This window comes from Schistocerca cancellata, chromosome 7 (assembly GCF_023864275.1).
Source record: "Schistocerca cancellata isolate TAMUIC-IGC-003103 chromosome 7, iqSchCanc2.1, whole genome shotgun sequence".
NCBI classification, from domain to species: domain Eukaryota; kingdom Metazoa; phylum Arthropoda; class Insecta; order Orthoptera; family Acrididae; genus Schistocerca; species Schistocerca cancellata.
The window spans coordinates 469,153,212-469,176,243 of NC_064632.1; the positions used below are offsets into that span (position 1 = coordinate 469,153,212).

A 23,032-nucleotide genomic window follows, 5' to 3' on the forward strand; every position below is an offset into this window, starting at 1 on the left:
AAAGACCATTTTTGATTGTGAAACTAAGTAAGTCAGGATTACGTGACAACTAGAGTGCGAAACTCTTTGGAATTATCTGTGTCCCTCCATACATCGACAGTTTGTACCAGATAAAAATTATATGTTCAGTACGCCAAAAATAGTAAAATAATACTGAAAATTTGTTTTGTTTGTGACCTTTGTTGTTGAGAAATGTGATATATAAAACCAAATGGTATGGAGTACGACCGCACTGACATTTAAATGTTGCGTATTCACTCTTCCCCTTTCTCGCGTTCAGACAGGGCGGTGTGGCGTTGGGGGAAATTTGCAGTGAGGCTGAGCGCTTCGGCACTTGTGCCTGGACAAGCTCCGTGAGCCGAAATCTTGGCCACCCCTGCCATACTGTGATTCGCACACAAGGCTTATGGTTACTCGACACTGATGTTTTCACTTTGCTTTTTGTGGTGCTTGGACTCAGATGATCTGTGATCGTATAATCGCAGATGCTTTGTCTGGCTGTTACCAGTTCACCTTCCAGGAGATATATGCCCATGCTTTCGGAGTATCTGGCTATGTACATTAAAATCTTTTCGAATCATTGAGTTCGGACTGGGCTATCGTGGGTGTGAGTACCAGATTCCAATATTTGAGAGGGAGGCACAGACATTCGCAAGGCACTTCGTGCTCACCTCTCCCCCTGAAATCATTCAGATATTGAGTGGATAACCAATGATTCTCTGTGAAGTTTTTACTATCACCGACAAAATTTAGTTCTTACTGATTGATAACCGGCCGGTGTGGCCTTGCGGTTCTAGCGCTTCAGTTTGCAACCGCGTGACCGCTACGGTCGCAGGTTCGAATCCTGCCTCGGGCATGGATGTGTGTGATGTCCTTAGGTTAGTTAGGTTTAATTAGTTCTAAGTTCTAAGCGACTGATGACCTCAGCAGTTAAGACGCATAGTGCTTAGAGCCATTTGAACCATTTTTTTCTTACTGATTGATAAGTTTCGAAATTGACAAACACATTTAAATAAAAAAATGGCAGTTGTGGAATGTTTCTGTCCACCTTGCCCTTCCTGATAAAATTTCTGCTTACACCCACCAGGGAAGGTGGTCTGTCCAGCCTGGAGCTGATGGCTCAGGTTTTCCGTAACCCTCCTAAATGGGCTGTACTAGGCTGGCTCAACGATGAGTGATTTTCTCCAGAATAGCAGGTGTTCTTTCAGTTTCTATTCAGTAAGCCCTGACAGGAAGCAACATTTTCCAACCTTCAAAGCCTCTTCGTGTATACATACTCTGTTACTAAGTACAACCAACCAATATGTGAAACGCAAGGCGATGACGTCAGTTGTGGCAGTGTTACATTTTCTGCACATTTGTGCCATTGGGCACTCAGTACTAGTAATATGATTGTTTCACGGTAACTACATATGTAGCGATTCGTAATTTACTATAAAATAAGTCAATGAATGTCCAGTCACGAGGCGACACGGTCAACACCCTTTAAAACTGCTACTACATTCACGGGAAAAGTCAAGTATAACACTATTGCGTATTCCTATAACAAGAGCAAGTCAACTATAACGTTACTACATCGACAGAAATTTAAATTTGACCTTGAACGAGTTTAGGTATCGCACAAGTTTCGTTACCTGAAAGATTATTTATTAAAAGGAAACAACAGCTATTTTAGCGGAAACTGAATCAACGGTATTAAAGTGGGACTAGCAGTTCTGTCTGTAGCCATGGCAATCGAAAAAGGTCACCGGAATAATTAATCAAATGTATTGCTAATTAAATAAACTAAAAGCAGTATTTAACTTTACTTGGGACATAAATCTGTTTCGTAACAACAGCACACCCTGGCATGTTTTGGTGAAGTAGCTAGCCATAAGCTACTGTACTAAAGTACGCAATCTGTTTTAAAGTATGAAAGATAATGAACATTATAAAGTACTACTCCAGAAATTCCGCATTCCAAAGTGCTATGAGATAATGCATATGGCCGAAATTGACTTCTAAGAGACAGACAGTTACAGCTTTTCTTTTGCACTGCACGACGTTTACAACAAACAGATAGCGCAACAGAGTAGCTCAAATGGAAAGGAACACTTCCTATATACATTTTTGCATTCGACACTGCTGGCAGTTCTGTGTAGTTGGCAATTACGTGATTTTATTTCGGTGGTTACAAAATAGAATCGTATGTATGCACTTGGTAGCCGAGGCAGCTAGTTCATGGCGATTCGGTCAACAAAGTAAATGAATGTACCGAACATGCTGAAAACCACTACAGACAGACTGTGTGTCAGAATTCTCATCGAGTGTGCCGCAATGGTGTTATGATAGAAAAATGAGTCTTGGAGAAGAGGATTTGGTTGTCTGTTGGATTAATAATATGTTCCTATGACGATGGTCTGCCTCAGAGAAGAGGATTTGTTCGTCTTTTGGATTGATGACAGGTTGCTATCACGATAGTCTGGATTCTATTCCAATTTCTGCCGATAGTTTTAATAGGAATAGATAGATTCTATTCTCTTCTGGCTACGCCAAGTGAAGAAAGTATAATGGCATTGTAGTCTGAAATTCACGTTAAACATGATTTTCCTTCTCTACCAAAGAGACGTTAGGTTGAACCACAATTAAGTCAGGAGTGGCGAAATGTGGGAACTCTATCACCAGTAACCTTTCTTATACTAGTTATTTATTTCTAGTGACGAAACAAACGCTATGTAGGATCACAGGACAAATTCCATCATTATTTGAGCTTCTGTATGTCGATAAAATTGGTTCTGAACTGGGAATTCAACTCAGACCGCGCTTAAAGCGGAATTTGATCCCTTGGTGACAATACAGCTCGACTACAGTTTGTTGTTTGTTGAAAACCGCAGATTCCTCAACATCTCCTCATATTGCGCGTGAATGGGTTCGAAATCATGGCCTGGCACTAAAGTTTTCATTGTGTATTATCAAGCTCTAGCATGAGAACACCTATCTGCTGTTGGATAATAATTTTGATTTTTAATGCATTTTCATTCGTTGTCAACACTAACGATATCTGACGTTTTTTACTCCCAGTGAGACACAGAACTATTTGAGAGATCACTATAAGTTCAAGGATGTTATTCCGAGCTGCTGGTGGAGAAAAATTCAGTAGCTGACGTCTCTTTGTGTATAGTCAACAACGATATGTGTGGGATTCGAGTACCAGTCAGCTCTGAACACTTCGTCATATTATTTCTAGTTCAAACATGCTCAATTGTCGCTGCTGGTATAACAAACCCATGTTTAACGTTTGGTTTATCTGGAATATAACAGCGATAGGTGCCGGGTTGGAGCCCTGGGAAGGAAAAAAGTAATGTTTCCTCTCGTCATTTCAGTTAAAACATCTAGCTACTATCGAGAAAATCCGATATGTCACAGTTGATTGTGCTTCGATAACATTCCGATTAGGTTCTGGGTTTTAATCCCTGTCCAACACAATGCTTTACCTCACGGCATTTCAAGTAAATTACTTGTGAAGAAGCAATATTTAACATCTCTCGTAGTTCGTTAACAGGGACTATAGATGCTGGGTAGGAATTCACGTCCGTTAAAAATGTTTACGTTATGTAATTTAAAGTTGATATTTGATACTGTCTAAAATCGAGGTACATCACTCTCTGTGTGCCTAGTCAGGAACGACTGTTAGTTTCCGTCAGTCACGAAATCTTAGTCTGCATGACATGTGTTTGAATCCATATGCAGAATGAGGCGGCTCGTCGTGTCATTTGAAGTTCATACATATTCTCCACTAGCTGCTCGTGAATAACTTAAATTTTTAATGTCATTTTGTGTTAACTAAGAAGCACGGCATGTTACTTTGAAGAGGAAATCATGAATACGACGAACGTACTACGTGCATTACCTATCTGACGTGATACTGAGAGTGGTAACATTTCAGGTATGTCATTTATTGCAATAAATGTGAGCTTACAAGCCTTAAGGACAGTCTCATCTGTGGTAAGGTGTTCCCTGATATTTGTAGTACCGTGGTATTACTTTATATCTTGAGTTATTGCGATAAAGAGCAGTGTTTTCTAGTGGTGACTTGTTGGAACCATTTTCAATAGCCAAACGACTGCAGCAAGGGGCGATTAGAGGACCTGCTAGACAGCTGCGTTTTGCGGGTTGCATACGAGTCAGGCGAAATGCAATTCAGGTCGTTCGGATACTTTTGAGATCGACTGTACATACATATTATGTATTCTTGTTTTTATTTGCCTTACATTTCACTTTTTTGCCACTTTTTTCCTGTTCCAATATTTTTATTCTACGCAATTGTTTGCACTGTACAATGGTTCCTACAGCTTGGGAGGATTTGTGTGTGCTGCAGGCGTGTTAATTTTTCTAGGGATCTCATGGCGCTCCTCTTCTTCTCCCTTTGTTTCTTCCTGATCATCTTCTGTGTTGCGGATTTCTATTAAATCTGTTGCTGAAGTAATAGTAGAGTGAGTTGACAGGAAGCCATCGCTTCGAATGTTGTCGTCTGTACAACGTGGAATGTTTCGCTATTAGGTTGTACAGTATTGTCCTCCATTGTGTTGCCACTATTTCCTGCACGTTCTCAGCTTCCTCACACACTTCATGTCAGTCGGTGTGGTAATTAGCTATGAAGCTGTCAAGCCATCCTGTGGATGTCAAACTCGTTATTTCTAAGCTTTTTAGCGACTTCCAGAGCCTCACTCTGCAACATGGTTCCAGACGAAGGTAAGTATTTTTTGCTCGCGCGCTTATGAACCCTTCCCACACTATCCCGTTAATGTCTTGTTTTCCCGTCTTCTTCTCTTTCATTTGCCCCTCCCTTTCATCCACCTTATCCCTGCTTCTTAAGGTAGCATAAATTTGTGTTTTACCGCATTTGAAACGCGCCATCATTTCGTGCACATAGAGTTTCTTTCTCACAAGCCTCGTCTACCTTAATCTTTTCGTTAAACGTTACTGACACATCCTTTTTGTTCGACATCGTGTTAGCGGTATTACTTAATGTGCTCCTAGTGATCTGAATTCGATAGAAGATAATGCACACAGTGCATTTATTTGGAATGCTTGAGCTTGTTGGATAAAACCATTGTTTAACCGAACAACAGCCACCTCTTTCATTGCATATACGGCAACAGAGTGTTCATCAGTGCGCAACAGCGTACCAGTGCGCTGCAGCGCGCTACAGTAACAATGGAAAACGAGAAAAGCCGACAAAGGACCGAACCATGTCCTTTGGTGTACCGACACCGAGCCCAACTTGTTCGTTGTTGCACAGAGCGGCGCGGTTTGATGACCACACTCACAACGCCGCTCTGCGCCGAAAATATCTCTACTACGCTCGCACGTGGTCACAACAACATATACGATGAGGTTTCGTCTTGGCCTGTACGATGTTGTGCTTTATGTTACGCTGATATACCGATGACCCCACCTTCTTTTTGTTATTACAGTTTCTTGCTTAACTTCTACAATCAGGGGGTAGGTGTGCACTCTCTGTGTGCCGTTTGTAAATAATCAGTCTCCTTTCTGATTGCCCACAATTTCTGGTAGGCGTATGGTGCCGCAGTTGATTTCTTCAGACATTTAAAGTGACTGTGTTACGGCCCAGCTATAAACCCGACCAATTAGTTACTGGTGACAGTTCCCTTCCATATCCATTGTACTAAATTAAATAATAATGAGCCAGTATGTCAATTTAGCATACTGAGATGGTACATCACGCCATGCACCTACTGTATGTACTTACAAAGTTGTATCATTTTTTCCAACCACACACTTGCTTTCAAATAATACACGTTGGTGTAGCATACGGAAAAAATCTGTGTTGCTCACGCACGTACTTTCGTAGCCCATTAACCGTAAATAACTGGGTCCGTTTACATGCTTCTGATGAGCACATAGAGCGAAAATACTCATTGAGGATAGGAATGAGTGGCATAATTAAGCTGAGTGGCATACGATACATTTCTTTCATTTTATAGCGTATCATATTACCGTGCTATGCAGATGAGAAGCTGGTCAGAGAAGGATACGTGCTCGAATTTTGATTTCTCCCCACAGCACAACTCCTACTCTATTTCTCCTCTCTAGGAATTTGCCCGAGTTAAAACGAGAGGAAAACAGAAACAACCCAATTTATTGCACATGTATTATTAGCGCAGAACTATACTACACATACCAGAAAATAATTGGAGACAATTCCTCTCTATGGCAGCTTGACTTCAGTTTGTATATCCTGGCACGTCATGACAGTGTTTTTAAACAAGCTGCAAATAAACTCAGTGGAGAAGCAGGGAGGATCACAAACAAAATGTCCCAAATCTGACAACACTCAGATTTAAGGATGTACGCTTCTACTACAAAGAAGTTAGCTACATAGGGGAGAACGGATTACAGTAATGTCTACAATATTCTTTCTGCATTTTTCATACAATGCACTCCTACATATGTTGCAGCCATGAAATACACTCATACAGATTGGTCACAAATGTGGACAATTGCCCAGCCCATGATCCTCCACAGTCATTAGAGACATCGGGTCACCGATATTATGGCTGGTTACATAACACTCTCTAACAACTATAAAATCAGATTGCGTAAATCGGCATCATGTGATGTTCGCAATACAATAGTGAATGTAGCACTTACTGATGACTATTATCGTGTATATATCACAGACCTTTCAGTAATACTGAATTGAGTTTCATAAATGCCATAAACTGGCGCTCGGGTTTAGTCTATTGTTGATTTCATTGTAACGACAGGGAGACACTCAGACATAGAATAAAACTATTATTGTTGCAGATGTACACTAAAAAATAAGAGAACAGTTGGTGAAATACGTAAAATTTATTTTTTGCTCTAAATAATCCAAGGATTGTTAATGAAAATTGAAAAATGAATAAACACAAATAAAATTAAATGAACGCAGAAAAAACGAAACACGAAACGATAAACGAAATCAAAAACAAACAGAACAAAATCTGAACACAAACAAGAACTTTAGCAATAAACAAACATTTTTTCAGTGGGTGCAAGCGGCACCCGAGGGTTGGCTACAAAGACTCTTAGCTGCTCCCTCCTCAACCTCTACACGAACTTCCTCCATCTTGGCAGCATCCATGAGACTCTCAGCTGCCCCCTCCTCGAAATCTTGACTGGGTTCTTTCATCTTGGCAGCATTCACGAGACACTTAGCTGCACCTTTCTCCTCATTTCCACATGCTTTGTCAATCTCAGCAGCATCCTTGAGACTCTCATCTGCCCCTTGCTCAATCTCTTCACTTGCTTCACCGATCATGGCTGCACCCAATCGACTCTCAACTGTCTTCTCCTGTAAATCTTGATGGGCTTGTTCCATCCTGGTAGCACGCACTAGAGTCTCAGCTGCCCTTTCCACCTTATCTCCACATACTGGGTCAGTCTCAGCAACATCCACGAGACCATGATCTGCCCCTTCCTCAATCTCTCCACAAGCTTCATCCATCTTGGCAGCACCCATGAGACTCTCAGCTGCCTCCTCCTCTAAGTCTTGATATTCTTGTTCCATCTTGGCAGCATTAACGAAGCCATTAGCTGCCCCTTCCTCCTCATCTCCACATGCTTTGTCAGTCTCAGCAGCATTCTCGAGACTCTCATCTGCCCCTTGCTCAGTCTCTCCGCTTGCTACACCCATTTTGGCAGCACCCATGCAACTCTCAACTGTCTTCTCCTGTAAATCTTGATGGGCTTGTTTCATCCTGGCAGCATTCATGAGACTCTCAGCTGCCCCTTCACCCTCATCTTCACATACTGTGTCAATCTCAGCAGCATACACGAGACCATCATCTGCCCCTTCCTCAATCTCTTCACATGCTTCACCCATCTTGGCAGCACTCATGAGACTCTCAGCTGCCTTCTCCTCTACATTTTGACTAGCTTCTTCAATCTCAGCAGCATTCACGAGACCCTTAGCTGCACCTTCCTCCTCATTTCCACATTCATTGTCAATCTCAGCAACATCCTTGAGACTCTCATATGTCCCTACCTTAATCTCTCCACACACTTCACCCATCTTGGCAGCACCCATGTGACTCTCAACTGTCTTCTCCTGTAAATCTTGAAAGTGTTTTTCCATCTTTACAGCATTCTCGAGACCCTTAGCTGCTCCTTCCTCCTCATCTCTACATACTGGGTCAATCTCAGCAGCACTCACGAGACCATCATCTGCCCCTTCCTCAATCTCTCCACATGCTTCGCCCATCTTGGCAGCACCCATGAGACTCTCAGCTGCCTCCTCCTCTAAATTTTGAGTGGCTTCTTCCATCTCGGCAGCATTCAGGAGACCCTTAGCTGCACCATCCTCCTCATTTCCACATTCATTGTCAATCTCAGCAACATCCTTGAGACTCTCATCTGTCCCTACCTCAATCTCTCCACACACTTCACCCATCTTGACAGCACCCATGTGACTCTCAACTGTCTTCTCCTGTAAATCTTGACAGTCTTGTTCCATCTTTGCAGCATTCACGAGACCCTTAGCTGCTCCTTCCTTCTCATCTCTACATACTGGGTCAATCTCAGCAGCACTCACGAGACCATAATCTGCCCCTTCCTCAATCTCTGCACATGCTTTGCCCATCTTGGCAGCACCCATGAGTCCCTCAGCTGCCTCCTTTTGTAAATATTGGTGCGCTTCTTCCATCCTGGCATCATTCACGAGACTCTCAGCTGCCCCTTCATCCTCATCTCCACATACTGGGTCAATCTCAGCAGCATCCATGAGACCATCATCTGCCCCTTCCTCAATCTCTCCACATGCTTTGCCCAGCTTGGCAGCACCCATGAGACTCTTGGCTGCCTCCTCCTCTAAATCTTGACATTCTTGTTGCGTCTTGGCAGTATCCACGAGACACTCAGCTACTCTCTCCTCCTCTTGAGCCATCTTGGCAGCATCCACCTATGATACCAAGATATTGTTAGGTGCTTGGTTAAAGTAGAAACAACATTATACACTAGAACTTACATTATGAAATAATAATGGGTAAGAATTATCAGACATTGCGGCGAACAAGAGGTTTATATGGAGCATCACTGTTTTATGTCAGATTCAAATGAAATTCAAAATTTCAATAGTAGTGGTAATGTTTAACATTTAGTGAGTAAGATATTGGAATATTATTACCGCATAGGCATTAGAAGCTGATGACTTAGTGTATGGTACGAAAAAGAGGGTCTTCCATTATCACCGACTGCACAATAATGTATCGCTGTGATCCTCATACGAGCAGCATGTCTGTAACTTAAAAGTTTCGGGCCTACTGAAGAACGGGATACAACCCGTCAGCTCTGACCAATGACGTCAGAATTTGGCAGAGATGATTTAGTACACAGATTCAACAGCTGAGACAAGTGTTCATTAACTAAGGAATGCAGGAGAGAAAAGCAGGTGGTAGACATATATAACGTCCAGTAATATTTCGACCATAATTTTAAGGATATCGCTTGTTTGAGTCCTAGTGCTGCAGTAAAAAATAAACGAAAAAAAAGGATACGCGTAGTGCCAGCTTAGAATACCTCAGTTGAGTTGTATCTCGAAATTCAGTCGATCTGGGTAGCTTAATTGCAGTATGGTATACGAATTTAACGTACGTCGATTTCTTCGTTTTCTTTAGCATTGGTATCCTATTCTACTGTTGACCTGTATACGTCAGCTGAAGTACGGGATACAAATTTTACGTATGTCGGTCTTTTCGTCTTCAGTAGTGCTAGTATAGACTCGGAAAGTGACACTACGTACCTTCCGACGAAGAACTGTGTCAGTTACAAGCATTGTGTGGTTTGGGGATTCGCAAATAACGCACATATCCCCATTTGCTCTTATTCCCTATGGTTTCAAAGCCACTCAAATTGTGTATTAACAAGGCAGATATTTGAAAACCAGATTTTTAACTCGTTGTTTTTTCCAGTAGCAGTTATGGACTACTTCCATATTTTGTTGGATATTACGGTCTAATTGAAATTGAAGCAGCTGCAGAAAGATTGAAATCTGGAAAAATGGCCAGAGGTAAGTCTAAAACCCACTGACAAAGGGGAAGCATTGCATTAGAAGACGAATGGAAAACTTGAACACATGAAATAGAGAGGGCAGTTGAGAATCAAATGGGCAAAAATATTATTTCCAATAGAATTCTTGTCTAATTCACCACATGCTGGTTTTAACTGTTTAAAGAAGAAAATTAAAAAGAAAAACAAGAAATGAAGCCTCAAACATGAATACACACACGTAAAAATAAGTTTTGCAGTGAACTAAAAACGGGAAAACGAGGCTGGATACAGAAGAAATGCGGAACAATAGAAGCGTGTATAACAATCGAAAAGTTAGATACCATATATGGGAAAATTATGGAAACCGTTAGAGGAGAGAGGTTCAGATGCATAAATATCAAACGCTTACCTGGCAAGCCATTACGAACGAAAGGACGGAGATCTGAAAGCTGGGTTTAACGTATGAATGGGTCCTACAATGTAAACCAACTTAAAAAAGGGAATGGATGAAGATTCTAAGTGAAATAAGGTACACTAAAAAGAGTTTTACACAGCAGTAAAAGACCCAATTCGAAGAAAGACCCTTGGCGTACACTACAGTGTTTCAAAATTGTTAAGATCACTGGTAGGGAACCTGAAAAAGGTGTTAAACGTGATATGTAAAACATCCTAAGCAGGCAAAATACACTCATTCTTTGAAAAACATGTAATATTCCCATTCCCAGACAGACCAAATGCTCTTAAGTTTCAATGAAAACGGAATGGTAACGAAAAATGTAATACGAATTAATGAAGACATCGGTAGCGGAGAATTTCTGGGGAGATGAATGTAGTTAGCGCGGAGGTATGGGGACGAGTAAGTCATTTCCGACCTTAGGACTCTGAAGACAGACTGCTGCAAGGCAAAAGTAAATCGGTAGGAATTCAATTTCTGAGGGTCACAGTGATAAAATACAGGGTGTGATGTTATCCCATACTCGTGCATAAAACAAAGTGCAATTATAAAGGTCTCAGGATCTCGCAGGCATACAGTAGCTGAGACGGGAGTGAGATACGTTTGTCACCTAGCAATTCAGCAATCAGGAAGGAAAGTAGACAATAATTACGTATGGTGATAATCCAGCAGAATTCGTCAAAGCTGATAGACAACAGCTGCATGAAGAACAGTTCCATTTCGTTCTAATTACATACGAAGCCAGGGAACACCGAACAGACATCGAAGAATAGTTACAGAGCCAACACAAAAGAAAGAATCTGCAAACAAATGTGAACAACGCAGCACCATCAATTTGATAACACACGCCACCCAGATCGTGACCTCTATCATTGTCATGCGGACTGAAGAAAGGATAAGTGTACAAAATACGGAAGATCAATTTGGCTTTAGAGGAGCTGTAGGCACACGAGAAGCAATACTTGGGTTACGGTTAATACCTGAGACAAGACTAAGCAAGAGCCAAGAATGCAGCAGTGTGTCGTAGGAGGAATGGTCAGTATTCAGGTGTATGACAGGAACGATCATCCGAAGCTTACCCGTCTACTAAACATGGGCTCTAAAATGCTGCTATGAGCACTTCATCTTCGATATTGTAACGAAATCTCGTCTTGGCCGTCTGTATTTTGAGAGGCGTATGTATGGCCTAAATCACGAAAGAAATTTCCTGTAAATATGGGCTGTAGAGTGCTGACCTTCAGACCTTTGGGCACGTGTTCAGTTTCACCGGTGTGAAAGACATCCCTTCCACAAAACAAGTGCTTGTAGATCTTAACTACGAGTCTTACAGTTTATGTTTACTAGTCTCTTTTGCTTCGAATGACCGTGCTGTCCCATCTCTGAAGACTGATCATACCTCGCAGGACACTGTATATTACCTATGTCAACAAATACAAAGAATTAGACGGTGTAGTCCAGCGACAGATTTTTGAGATGCTGAGAAAGGGAATGGCATAATGTATCAGAACAGAGGAGTACTGCAGTAAGTTTACAGAGAAAAGATGGCTGTGATAAGAAGCGAATAACATGAAGAGCAAGCCACTGTTAAATAAGGTGTACGGCCGGGCTGTTCACTTTCAGCTATCTTATTCAGCGGATACATTCAGAGGGCTCTAGATGAATTTGGGGACCAACTACGACTTGTAGTAGGAATTAAAATTGAAGGTAAGATAACAGACATGTTGAGATTTTCTGATGGTACTACAGTGTTAAGTGAATGAGCGGAACTGCAGAACCGAGATGCATATGAAAGTCAGCCCCATTTCTTCCTAACATGCAAATTAATGAAGTTAAGGCAAAAATCTCGATGAGTAGACAAAATACCGTTGCCCAGTGCTCACTTAACAAAGAGTGACTGGAGACAGTAGAATCCCTTTGCTTCCTATGGAGTAAAACCACCCTCAGACGGATTAAGGAAGGATGTTACAAGCCAGATAAACCAGGCAACAGCTGTTTTCAACAAGAGAAGGAACCTAACACATCTCGTTTCATAGTCCGATACCTGAGGAAAGACCCCATAAAGATATTATGTGGACAGTGCCGCTGTACAGATGTGAAATACGGACGTACGAGGAGGCGGAAAGAAAAATCATAGCCTTCGATATGTGGTTCAATTGCAGAAGGCTCAAGATCTTCTGTGAAAAGAACGTATTAAACGAACTGGTGCACTGCAGGGTAGATAACGCGCAGCTATGTCTGCTAAAGCTTATTGAACACCACATGTGTCAGCTTTGTGCTGAGACATTATGGTGTCATTAAAGGTGTTGCTGAAAGGACAGGAGAAAGGAAGAACACAAGAGACAAATATAGTCTAGTATACATCAACCGTATCATGGACGACACAAGTTCCACCACCTATACTGCACTCAAGAAAAAGGCCGGAGACAGAAATGCTTGGAAAGCTGCTGATAGCCAACCTGATAGTTAAAGACCAAAGAAGAAGAAGGAGATCATGATAAGTTTTGAAAGTGGAACAACTAATGGCAAGACGCTTTGAAAGTCCGGAAATGAGTACATGTTGGAGTAATTAGCCTGTGCTACATGTGAGGGGAGAAATGCAGCTACACTGTGTGATCAAAAGTATCCGGACACCCCCAAAACATACGTTTTCCATTTTAGGTGCATTGTGCTGCCACCTACTGCCAGTCACTCCATGTCAGCGACCTCAGTAGTCATTAGACTTCGTGAGAGAGTAGAATGGGGCGCTCTGCAGAACTCACGGATTTCGAACATGGTCAGGTGATTGGGTGGCACTTGTGTCATACGTCTGTACGAGACATTTCCATACTCCTAAACATTCCTAGCTCCACTGTTTCCGGTGTGACAGGGAAGTGGAAACGTGAAGGGACACGTACAGCACAAAAGGATACAGGTCGTCCTCGTCTGTTTTGACACAGACCGCCGACAGTTGATGAGGGTCGTAGCGTGTAATAAGCAGACACTATCCACACCATCATACAGGAGGTGAAAAAACTTGGATTTCATGGTCGAGCGGCTGCTCATAAGCCACACATTACGCCGGTAAATGCCAAACGACGCCTCGCTTGGTGTAAGAAGAGGAAACATTGGACGATTTATCAGTGGAAAAACGTTGTGGGGAGTGACGAATCACGGCACACAATGTGGCCATCCAATGGCAGGGTGTGGGTATGGCGAATGCTCGGTGAGCGTCACTGGCTAGCGCAAAATTCGGAGGCGGTGGTGATGGGGTGTGGTCGTTTTTCTCATGGAGAGGGCTTGCACTCCTTATTGGTTCGCGCTGCACTACCACAGCATAGGCCTACACTGATGTTTTAAGCACCTTCTTGCTTCCTACTTTTGAAGAGCCATTCGTGGATGGCGATTGCATCTTTCAACACGATCAACCACCTGTTCATAATTCACGGCCTGTCGCGGAGTGGTTACACAACATTAACATCCCTGTAATAGACTGCCTGCACAGAGTCCTGACCTGAATCCTATAGAACACCTTTGGGAGGTTTTGGAACGCCGACTTCGTGTCAGCCCTCACCCAATGACATCAATACCACTCCTCACTGCAACACTCCGTTAAGATGGGCTGCCATTCCCCAAGAAATCTTCCAGCACCTGATTGAACATACGCCTGCGGGAGTGTAAGCTGTCATCAAGGCTAAGAGTTGGCCAACATCACATTGAATTGCAGCATTACCGATGGAGGGCGTCATTTTCAGCCAGATGTTATGATACTTTTGATCACATAGTGTATCTCGCACACGCTGCTCTGTTAACCTCCGTCTATGAGTAAATTTTTTATCAATCCGCGACAGCAGTGTCAAAGTAAATGTTTTTTAATACGTTAAATCATAATTTGTACGTTTTACCTCTAACTTGTTGCTCAGTCTGGAACAGAGTATAATCTTCACTATTGTTCTAGCTGTAACTTAATCAGCTTAATTCTATAGCAGCCTATATCTATAGAAAACAAAATAATTCCACTTTACAGACTAACATCCATTAACGATCTGGTAATACCCTGTTAATGATCTTTTTGGTTCCAAAACTTAAGTTTTATGGTGTTGAAAACTAATGTTGGCATAGTACCTCTAGCAGAACCTGCATGGAGACACGTGGGAAACCTATCGTTCGCCTCAATGAGAGGCAAATATACTTTCTCGTAACCTGGGCCCTGCACTTCTTATCAAGTTAAATTGATAGTATAGACTGACAATCCTTTTATAAGACCACGCTTGTTTCAACGTCCGAAGAAGTGTTGTAACAGAGCAAAGGAGATCCCCACGTAATTGGATCGAAGTGAGCTCTCATTGTCTGAGCAGTGTTGGAAGAGAGATGACAATGTTCTTTAGGTCAGACGATCATTTATTTACACAGATGGGATGTTTATGTGGCCGAATATATCCTGCTCAGTTGTTTGAAGAGATCATACCAAAGTACCGTTATCAAGCGAACGTACTAGATGCAGTAACTATACCATTTCCACCATCCGCCTTAGATGGGATATAATAACCTTCTTGTAGGCAATAATCGTTGAAGTGTTGTAACTGTTGTGACTGCCTTATCCGTCCTTTACCGTTTCACATGTTCTTTAGTGGTATTCATGGCGGCAGTTAATCGCAGCTGCTGGTTTCACATCCACTGGCTGCTGCGTAGCACGCAGAAGGGCTCTGCTTCACTAAGATGTGTGCCTAATTGTACTTATTTGTATATAAGTGCATAGGAAGTTGCCATTTACTGTGATATTTCTTTGCGCTAATGTGACTGTTGAAGATGTGACTGCCCAGACGAGTGTATGCTACTGTGGTCCTGATATTCATAACACAGCAGAAACTAAAGAACTTCCGCTAACCTTGATAGCAAATGACAACGGCAGCAATCGCACTGTAGCCAGACGTTCTTACCCTCACTAGCAACTGTAGAATTTTTCAGCTATGATTCAGTAGGATATTTTGCCGAAGTCTTACATCTCTGTAAGAGACAAGCCAATCATGAAAGGTATTCCACAGAAAATGCCATAAGTTGCACTAGGTCAATTATGACTTTGTCGCAAACTGAAATTCAGCTGCTGATCTTACACAGCATTGCCTGGTAAGTGCAGTACTGCTAAACGGTTGTGTCTCCGACTGGTAGCAGCCTTCGGACCGTTGAGACCCGTCATGACGGGGTTCTATCGTTGGCGGACTCACAATCGTTGTAGGCTAGCGTCTGTAAAACGAGTAATAATTGCCGAACCCGTGTCAGTTTCACAACATAATATTACATTCCCTGTGGGTTGTACTTTATATTTACACTTGCGTCTTCGAAGCCATGATTGCTATATTATTGGATTCTAATATCGTGAATGAGTCTGTCAGTACTTCATGTAAAGATGAGGGACAACTGCATTTAACAGTCGTGGAGATGTGCGCAAGTCATGAGGGGTGATATGTTACAATACAGCATCACCGGTCTATTGCGGTCTAACTGTGTTGGTGAGGTAGTAAATTTCCACAGGGCAGTGACGCAGACTGCGTCACTGCAATTCACTTTGGAGGTATGGCGGTGGGACTTGTAGTCCCGTACCACCCTCTGACGGTGATAGTACTACATGAGTCAGGCAGAAAATTTTGCCTAACATGGGCAGGTGAAGGTGTGGCGGTGGGACGATTTTCTCGATTGATAACACCTGTCTAAGTGGCTAATTCTGCTGCGAGTACAATCAGAGACGTAGCTGTTTCCTCATCTCACTCACACGCATACTCATAATGTTAGTAATAAGTCGACTCACCTCACTGGGGCCCTCCTGCGGCGCATCGACCAGTATTATATCTCGTTCCTCGGAGTATATCTCTCTTTGTGTGGCCAGGTCGGTGTCTTGATCCTTTAACGGTGGATTATCTTCTACGACCTTATTGACTTTGAAGCGCCCAATAACGTGGACCTGTGGGTGGTTTGATCCTATAGTTACTTACTAAGTTAGGATGGCATATTTCTATAATACATAAAGCTTTAGATACTTCTCTTAGCATTCTTAAACAGATTATACATTAAATTAGCAGCCCTTAAGTGTAGGCGATAAGAAGAAGTCATTTAAAAACTGGATTATTAAATAAGGTAGAGAACTGTGGGATACAAAACTAAAGGTCGATGATCAGTCGTAGGTTGACACGAATATTTCTATCTTATCCATGAATAGTCACTCAGGCACTTGATAGGAAAAGCTGAGATGATGTGCCTCGATTGGAAGATAAGAAACATTTTACTACCGAATAAGTGCATGATGTGTGAGAAGACATAGAGTTTAGATCACACAGAAGAATGAAACCAGCCTCTTAAGTGATAGATTTAAACATATGAGACATTTTTCGTGGCCTGTTTTGTAGTTAACTTTCGTGAAGGTTTTTTTCTTTACTCCTTAACACAGTACAGCACAAACTTACGTATGCCAAATACATAGTAAAGTAAGCATGTATCTCAAACCAGGGTGTTATGCAAAAGTTTTCGTAAACCCTGTCTAGTGCCATAGTCAGACTCCGTTAACTTCACTAACCCACCGAATCTAAATCAATTCCAAGCAAGAAATAAGAGTTTTGTTGAAACTGACGTCAGTGGCTTTCGTATCTACGAGGGCAATTCCAAAAGTAAGGTCTCCTATTTTTTTATAAGTACATAGACCTGTTCGTTTCTACAATGGTTTAAATAAGTTTACAGCTTGAGCATTTAGCTATTTTTCGACATAATCACCATGTCTGTAGACGCATTTTTGTAGACGCTGTGGCAGTTTTTGTATGCCCATGTCATACCAGCTCGCCGCCATGCTGTTCAGAAAGTTATGAACCTCTTCTCTCACCTTGTCGTCGGAGTTGAATCACATTCCGGCCAAATGTTCTTTTAAACTAATAACAACTGAGTCCAGAACGTTGTGCTGTTCGGCTGCAAGGCGGTGAAGAAATGCGCGGGAAGCATCAATTCGTTGCCGCATGTGGTCCACAGTCAGCATGCGTGGCACCTATCTTGCGCATACTTTCCGGTAGTTCAATGATTCCGTTAAAATTCTGTGAGCGGTGCTTCGGGAAACCTCAGGGACCAACGTGCAGAGATCATCCAGAGTGATCCGAACTGAACGCTTCAGTAGGACATACTCGTACGAAACCACAAGCTGAGTATTAATGACGCCCCATATACCATCAGTTGCACTCATGAGACAGTAGGGAACCAATAAAGCCCTCGGAATCAGTTACAACAATTCGGCGATTTATGCCTGCAAGAAAATGATGACTCAACTAACGTACATTGTAGAAGTGAAGTGACTACCTTGCAATAGCAGAAAACTTGGTAAGAGTTAGTCGAAGTTAATCAGACTGCGGGTACATTCCAATTATATTAATGAAATCCTCAGTGACTGACACAAATGGCATAGCGAGAACAACTTAAGTTTTTTAAAACAGAAGTGACGAATTAAAAGCATCTGTGCAGTCTTTTCTGGTTTATTATAATCCCATCAACAATTCTTTCCATGATGAGATAAGAATGAGTTCGTCAATACATAACTTAGCCAGGCTATTTGTGTGAAATACTACTAATAAAAGTCCGTAGAGCACACACGACGTCAACGGCACAACTAGGAAAAATGTGTTACTGCCTCTCACTGGAGCGAATCAAAGATGGCCCAGGAGCCTTGGTGCAGGTTCTGATAGGATTACTCCCAGGACGAAACCAGATGTCATCCAATCTGTATGTCCACTTCATCTGTGACCACCATAATAACTGAAGCTTTAGCACGTAACGATACTAAATAAGAGCAAGGACAATGTACACAATTTAAAGGGCTCTAATATGACAGGTGTGAACTAATATAATTGTGCTGTGTTAATAAACTTACAGCAGATATAGGGGCTCTGATACTATACAGAAACAGCGCGAAAATCTACTATGTGTCACTAAGTACTTTCAGTATAACGAGTAATGTTTTATCAGGGCATCTGACATATAGGTAGTTAATAACTCCACGTGATTCACTTTTAATTGAAAGTAACAGTTTTCTTTGGCACAAGATTCTGCATAATAATGTAAAAATAAATTACGTTTTCGTTAGGAAGCTCCCTTTGTGAGTTTACGACGAAGCCATCGACATACCTATATGGAAGTCAGAAGTATCTGTATCGGGTGACCTTACCGATAAACAAATCGCTTCCTACTCTCCTGAGTACCAGCCAATCAGATCCCTTATAACAGTGCAAAAATCTCCCTTCCCTATTTAGTTTAACATAATAAACTAGTCATAGGTTCATTGCGCTGGAGCTGAGAAACAGGCAACTTATGACTCCTACCATCTGTCCTATATCACGTTAAGCCAATCAGGCCTTCTCCATGTAGACACATTCGAGTTCTATGCTTCCTCTCCAGAATTTATTTGCATTATCCTATGTCAGTGTTCGCACGTTTCTTATCAGAGTCAACAAAATTTCAGTTAGCTTCTCTGCAGCCTGTCATCTCAGGGAGCCGTGCTGTTAAGCACATAAGATCCAGATGGTCTTTCGTCCCACTCCAATCTTACCTTTTCACCGTTGTGGGGCTAGGAGTTCCGAGAACATGGGAACACGACCTGTAGCTGCTAACTGGCGATATGCCTGCTCTGCGCCAGTGGACACGCCAAGCTAAAACGTACAGATCAGCTTCCCATCGTTTAGGATGCAGACACGGGCAGTGCCTCTGCCGTGGAGCTCACGCCACATGCAGTATACTGTGGCCTGACATCGACACACGCTCCCTTCTTCTGGTGGTCTGTGTTCAACGTGTAGTCAGTAGGATTCCCCTCTCCTCATTTAAACAATCGCCCAGATTCAGGAAATAATAAGGAAATCTAGTGTTACGAGGGTAATCCAAAAGTAAGGTCTCCTATTTTTTTATAAGTACAGAACTCTGTTTGTGTTGCAATTGGTCACGATGTTATGAAGAGTGAGTCACGAGCTGTGTGTAAACTTGCCCACATCGCTCTGAGGCGCTCAGTCTTGGCTTGAGCGCTGTTGAGAATGGAGCTCTCGTTGGATGTTACCGCGAAGTGCGAATTGCGCACATTTATTCAGCTTTTGAAGGCAAAGGGCACTGCGCCGATTGAAATCCTTAGCCAATTGACGGAATGTATGGCGAGTCGTGCATGGATGTCAAAAATGTGGGTAAGTGTTGTAGAGAGTTTGTAGCTGGTCGGACCGAAATTCACGACGAACAAAGGGAGCGGGAGACCGTCAATTTCTGAGGAGACAATGTCGAAGGTTGAACAAAGCATCAAGATCGGCGGATCACTCTGGACTAATATCACTCTGGGCTAATATCACTTATACCTTTATCTTTATGTACTTGGCAGTTTTCTCTTTGATGTGATAGGTCCTGGCGTAAGTATTTGTGCTCATTTTGGGACTGGCTGGGCGACAGTATGACACTACGATTTATAGTTACCGTGCAGCTGAATTTCTCTTTCCTTGTTAGCAAATAGCTAAAGACGCAATCAAATTGGAGCTAGAGGTACTTGAGCTCACCCTTTGCTGAGCGAACCAATCGAGCAGTTCAGCTCTCCAGTCTGATACATAGGCGATATTTCATGTCGCTGTAAGAGACAAGCTGAACAATGATGGTATTTCCACAAGAAACTTTAACCAGGTGATGGGTCGAGTTGCTTAAGGTACAATTCGCGAAATCAGTATGTGTTCAGTTAAATTCACGTCGGCCAATCGGATTGCGGTTCTCTGTGCTTACATAAATCACATAAAACGGTTATCGGCATACTTGCGTTAAAAATGAGTCAAACGGTGTCACTCTCCGTCATTCCACACTTTTAACTACATCTATAATGTATTCGCCGACACTGGATGCCATTCGCTAGTCTTACACCATTACCTCAAATCTGCGATACTGATGGACAGGTGTGCCTCCGACTGGCAGCAGTCATTGGTCAGTTGTGACTCAAACATCTGCAGATCTATAATTTGCGCACATGAAGCTGTTTGAAGCTGCTGTGTTCCACACAAGTGTTATAATACGAACCCGTGGATATTTTACACCGGGCCTTTTAATCCCACAATAATAGCTATCGGTAGGAACCAAGATTTACATCATTGTCTTGTAACCAATCTATCATTAGATTGTAATAAAGTGAATACCTTAAATTGTCCTTTTTGATTTAATAGTCGAGGAGGCATGTCTGCAACGTCAGAAATTCTCGATAGACATTATCTGGCAGAGTGGCTGATTGTGCAGTGCGTGCATTTTAAGAAGTAGATGCTGTTTCTTAGCTCTCAACCTGTCTACCCGTCTCTCCCTGCTTGCCCTTCATGGCAGTAATGACGCTGACTTACCCCAGCAGGGCCCTCCTGCGGCGTCGCGACCAGTTTATTCTCACGTCTCTTGCGGCGACGGCGACGCTGCTCGGTGTGTTTGCGCTCGCGGTCATCAGACGGTGATGTTTCTTTGGCTGCCTTTCTCTTCTTGACGCGCCCAACAGCATGGTCCTGTGGATGGTTTGACTTTACTATCGCTTATTCAGCTATGATGCCATATGTCTAAAAGAAGAAAACTTTAGACAACTGACTTAGCTTTGTTAAACAGATGGTATATTAAGTAAGCAGACCATAACTGTGTCTAATAACGAATGTGAAATGTGATGCTGTAGGCGTTTGTCAAAAAATAATATATCAAATAGAGTTAAGGAACTGAGAAGCACACGAATGAAAAGGGTACAGAATGTTTCAATGCGGCACACTTAACAAAATAAAGGTTGGTTGACACGATTAATGATAAGGCATCTAGGAATAATGTAACCCGCACCTGAAAGGGGAAGAATGTGAAGGTGTCAAATTGTATAAACACCAGATTGTTGTCCTCGCACTGTGTAGTACACAACATATGAAGAAAGCTGAAATAAGTCAATAGATTTATGACTCGAAACACAAAGACACTGTCTGTGATCCGTTTTGTATATAACGTTTATGATGCATTTTTGTTCACTAATTGCGAAAGTAGAGCAGAAGTATACGTACAGCAAGAACTTAGCAAAATACGCACGCAACTGTAAACAACAAAATTTGCTAGTGAGAACCTATATTTATATTTATAATACTCTCTGTTACCTTAATTTCTCTCACTTGATCCTCTGATCGTCACGTGAATATACGTATAAAGTTCTATGACGCCGCCTACTTTACGACGAATTCACATTCTGGAAGGCTACACAAAGAGATTACGTCAATATCGTTACCTTTTGTTTAAGAGCCCCCCACACTATACAACTCTCTGTTATATCTTCATGTGGTTTGGTCTGGTTACTTATATTCTTGTTAACTATTCTTCATGTTTCAAAACCTTATTCCGCATGTCGCATTGATGGAGGCCACAAGCACTGGAACTGTAAAACATATTACGTCGCATTGGTATCGTGTGTATTTCTCCTGCAGCTACTGAGTAGAAGTTGAAGTCGGATTTGTGCCTCTTATTACCGACAACATTTGCCCACTGCAGTTCATAGCAGACTTAGTTTCATGAACAGGTATTGAAGCTAACACTCCGTATGATTGTACATCGTGTACTGGACAGTTGAGGTAGCATATCGAATGCACATGGGATACTGAATCGACTGTTAACATGCGTTTTTAGCTTGTGTTTCAAACGAGTGGTATATTCCGTATCCTTGTAATTTTACAACGGAAGTGTACTTTCCACAGCAATATCATTCCGTTGTATGTTACATATATTTTAGGATATTGTAACCACAGCTATTTTTTATTAATGGATTACAACAAAGTGCGTTCCTTACTTAGTCCCACAAGTAAAAATGAGAGAGCTGTCTGGGAGAGTGACTGATTCTGCGATGCAAACCCAGTAGTATTGATGTTTGCTCACCTCTGCACGGCCGTCCTTCGGAGTATCGTCCTTGCTATTCTCTTCTTTCTTGATGCGAGGGGCAGGTCCTGGAGTCGGTTGACAGGGAAAGATCTCGAAGATGGACGGATATTCTGACTCCCTTCTCTCTCTGAAGCGCCCGTACTCCATAAACTGTGGGTGTTTTGTTTTTGCCATTACTGACTCACGTAGTATTGCATATAACTAACACACAAGAATACTCTTAGAGATTGCACTTACGACACTCGAATGGATTTTATATTACATACTCAGTCCGAACGTGTAAATTCTGAAGAATGTGTTACATAGTGTTATAGGGAGCGGTTATAAATTAAGAAATCAAATAAAGTAGAGAAATGAGAGGTACAAGAGTGAAATGGTGAGGTAAGCCTTTAATGGAACATGCTCAACAGGGTTGGACGCAGGTTAATGGGACTGCTGCTAAGAAATCCTAAAATAGTTAACGGCCACTTGAAACCAAAACTTTTGTGTAAGTGCGAAGTTTAAAAGATAATAAGCAGATTTTGCCGATGCAGTGTGGTTAACATAGTGATATAAAAAGATTAGACAATGAAGAAGAATGAAACCCGTCAAGAGCCTCATGTTCCATAAGCATAATTGATTATCTGTGCCCCAGGCTGTGTATAACGTCTATGATGA

At 42.1% G+C, this 23,032-nt stretch overlaps 1 protein-coding gene across 1 annotated transcript; it reads right to left on the reverse strand.

Annotated features, from left to right (window-relative positions):
* Positions 1 to 7,030: 7,030 nt before the first annotated feature.
* LOC126092830 (uncharacterized) lies at positions 7,031 to 22,549 on the reverse strand. Its single transcript, XM_049908559.1, has 4 exons — positions 22,373 to 22,549; positions 20,833 to 20,985; positions 16,269 to 16,421; positions 7,031 to 8,944 (listed from the first exon to the last, which is right to left on the reverse strand). The coding sequence occupies exons 1-4, from the start codon at positions 22,547 to 22,549 to the stop codon at positions 7,031 to 7,033; spliced, it is 2,397 nt and encodes a 798-aa protein (XP_049764516.1).
* Positions 22,550 to 23,032: the final 483 nt, after the last annotated feature.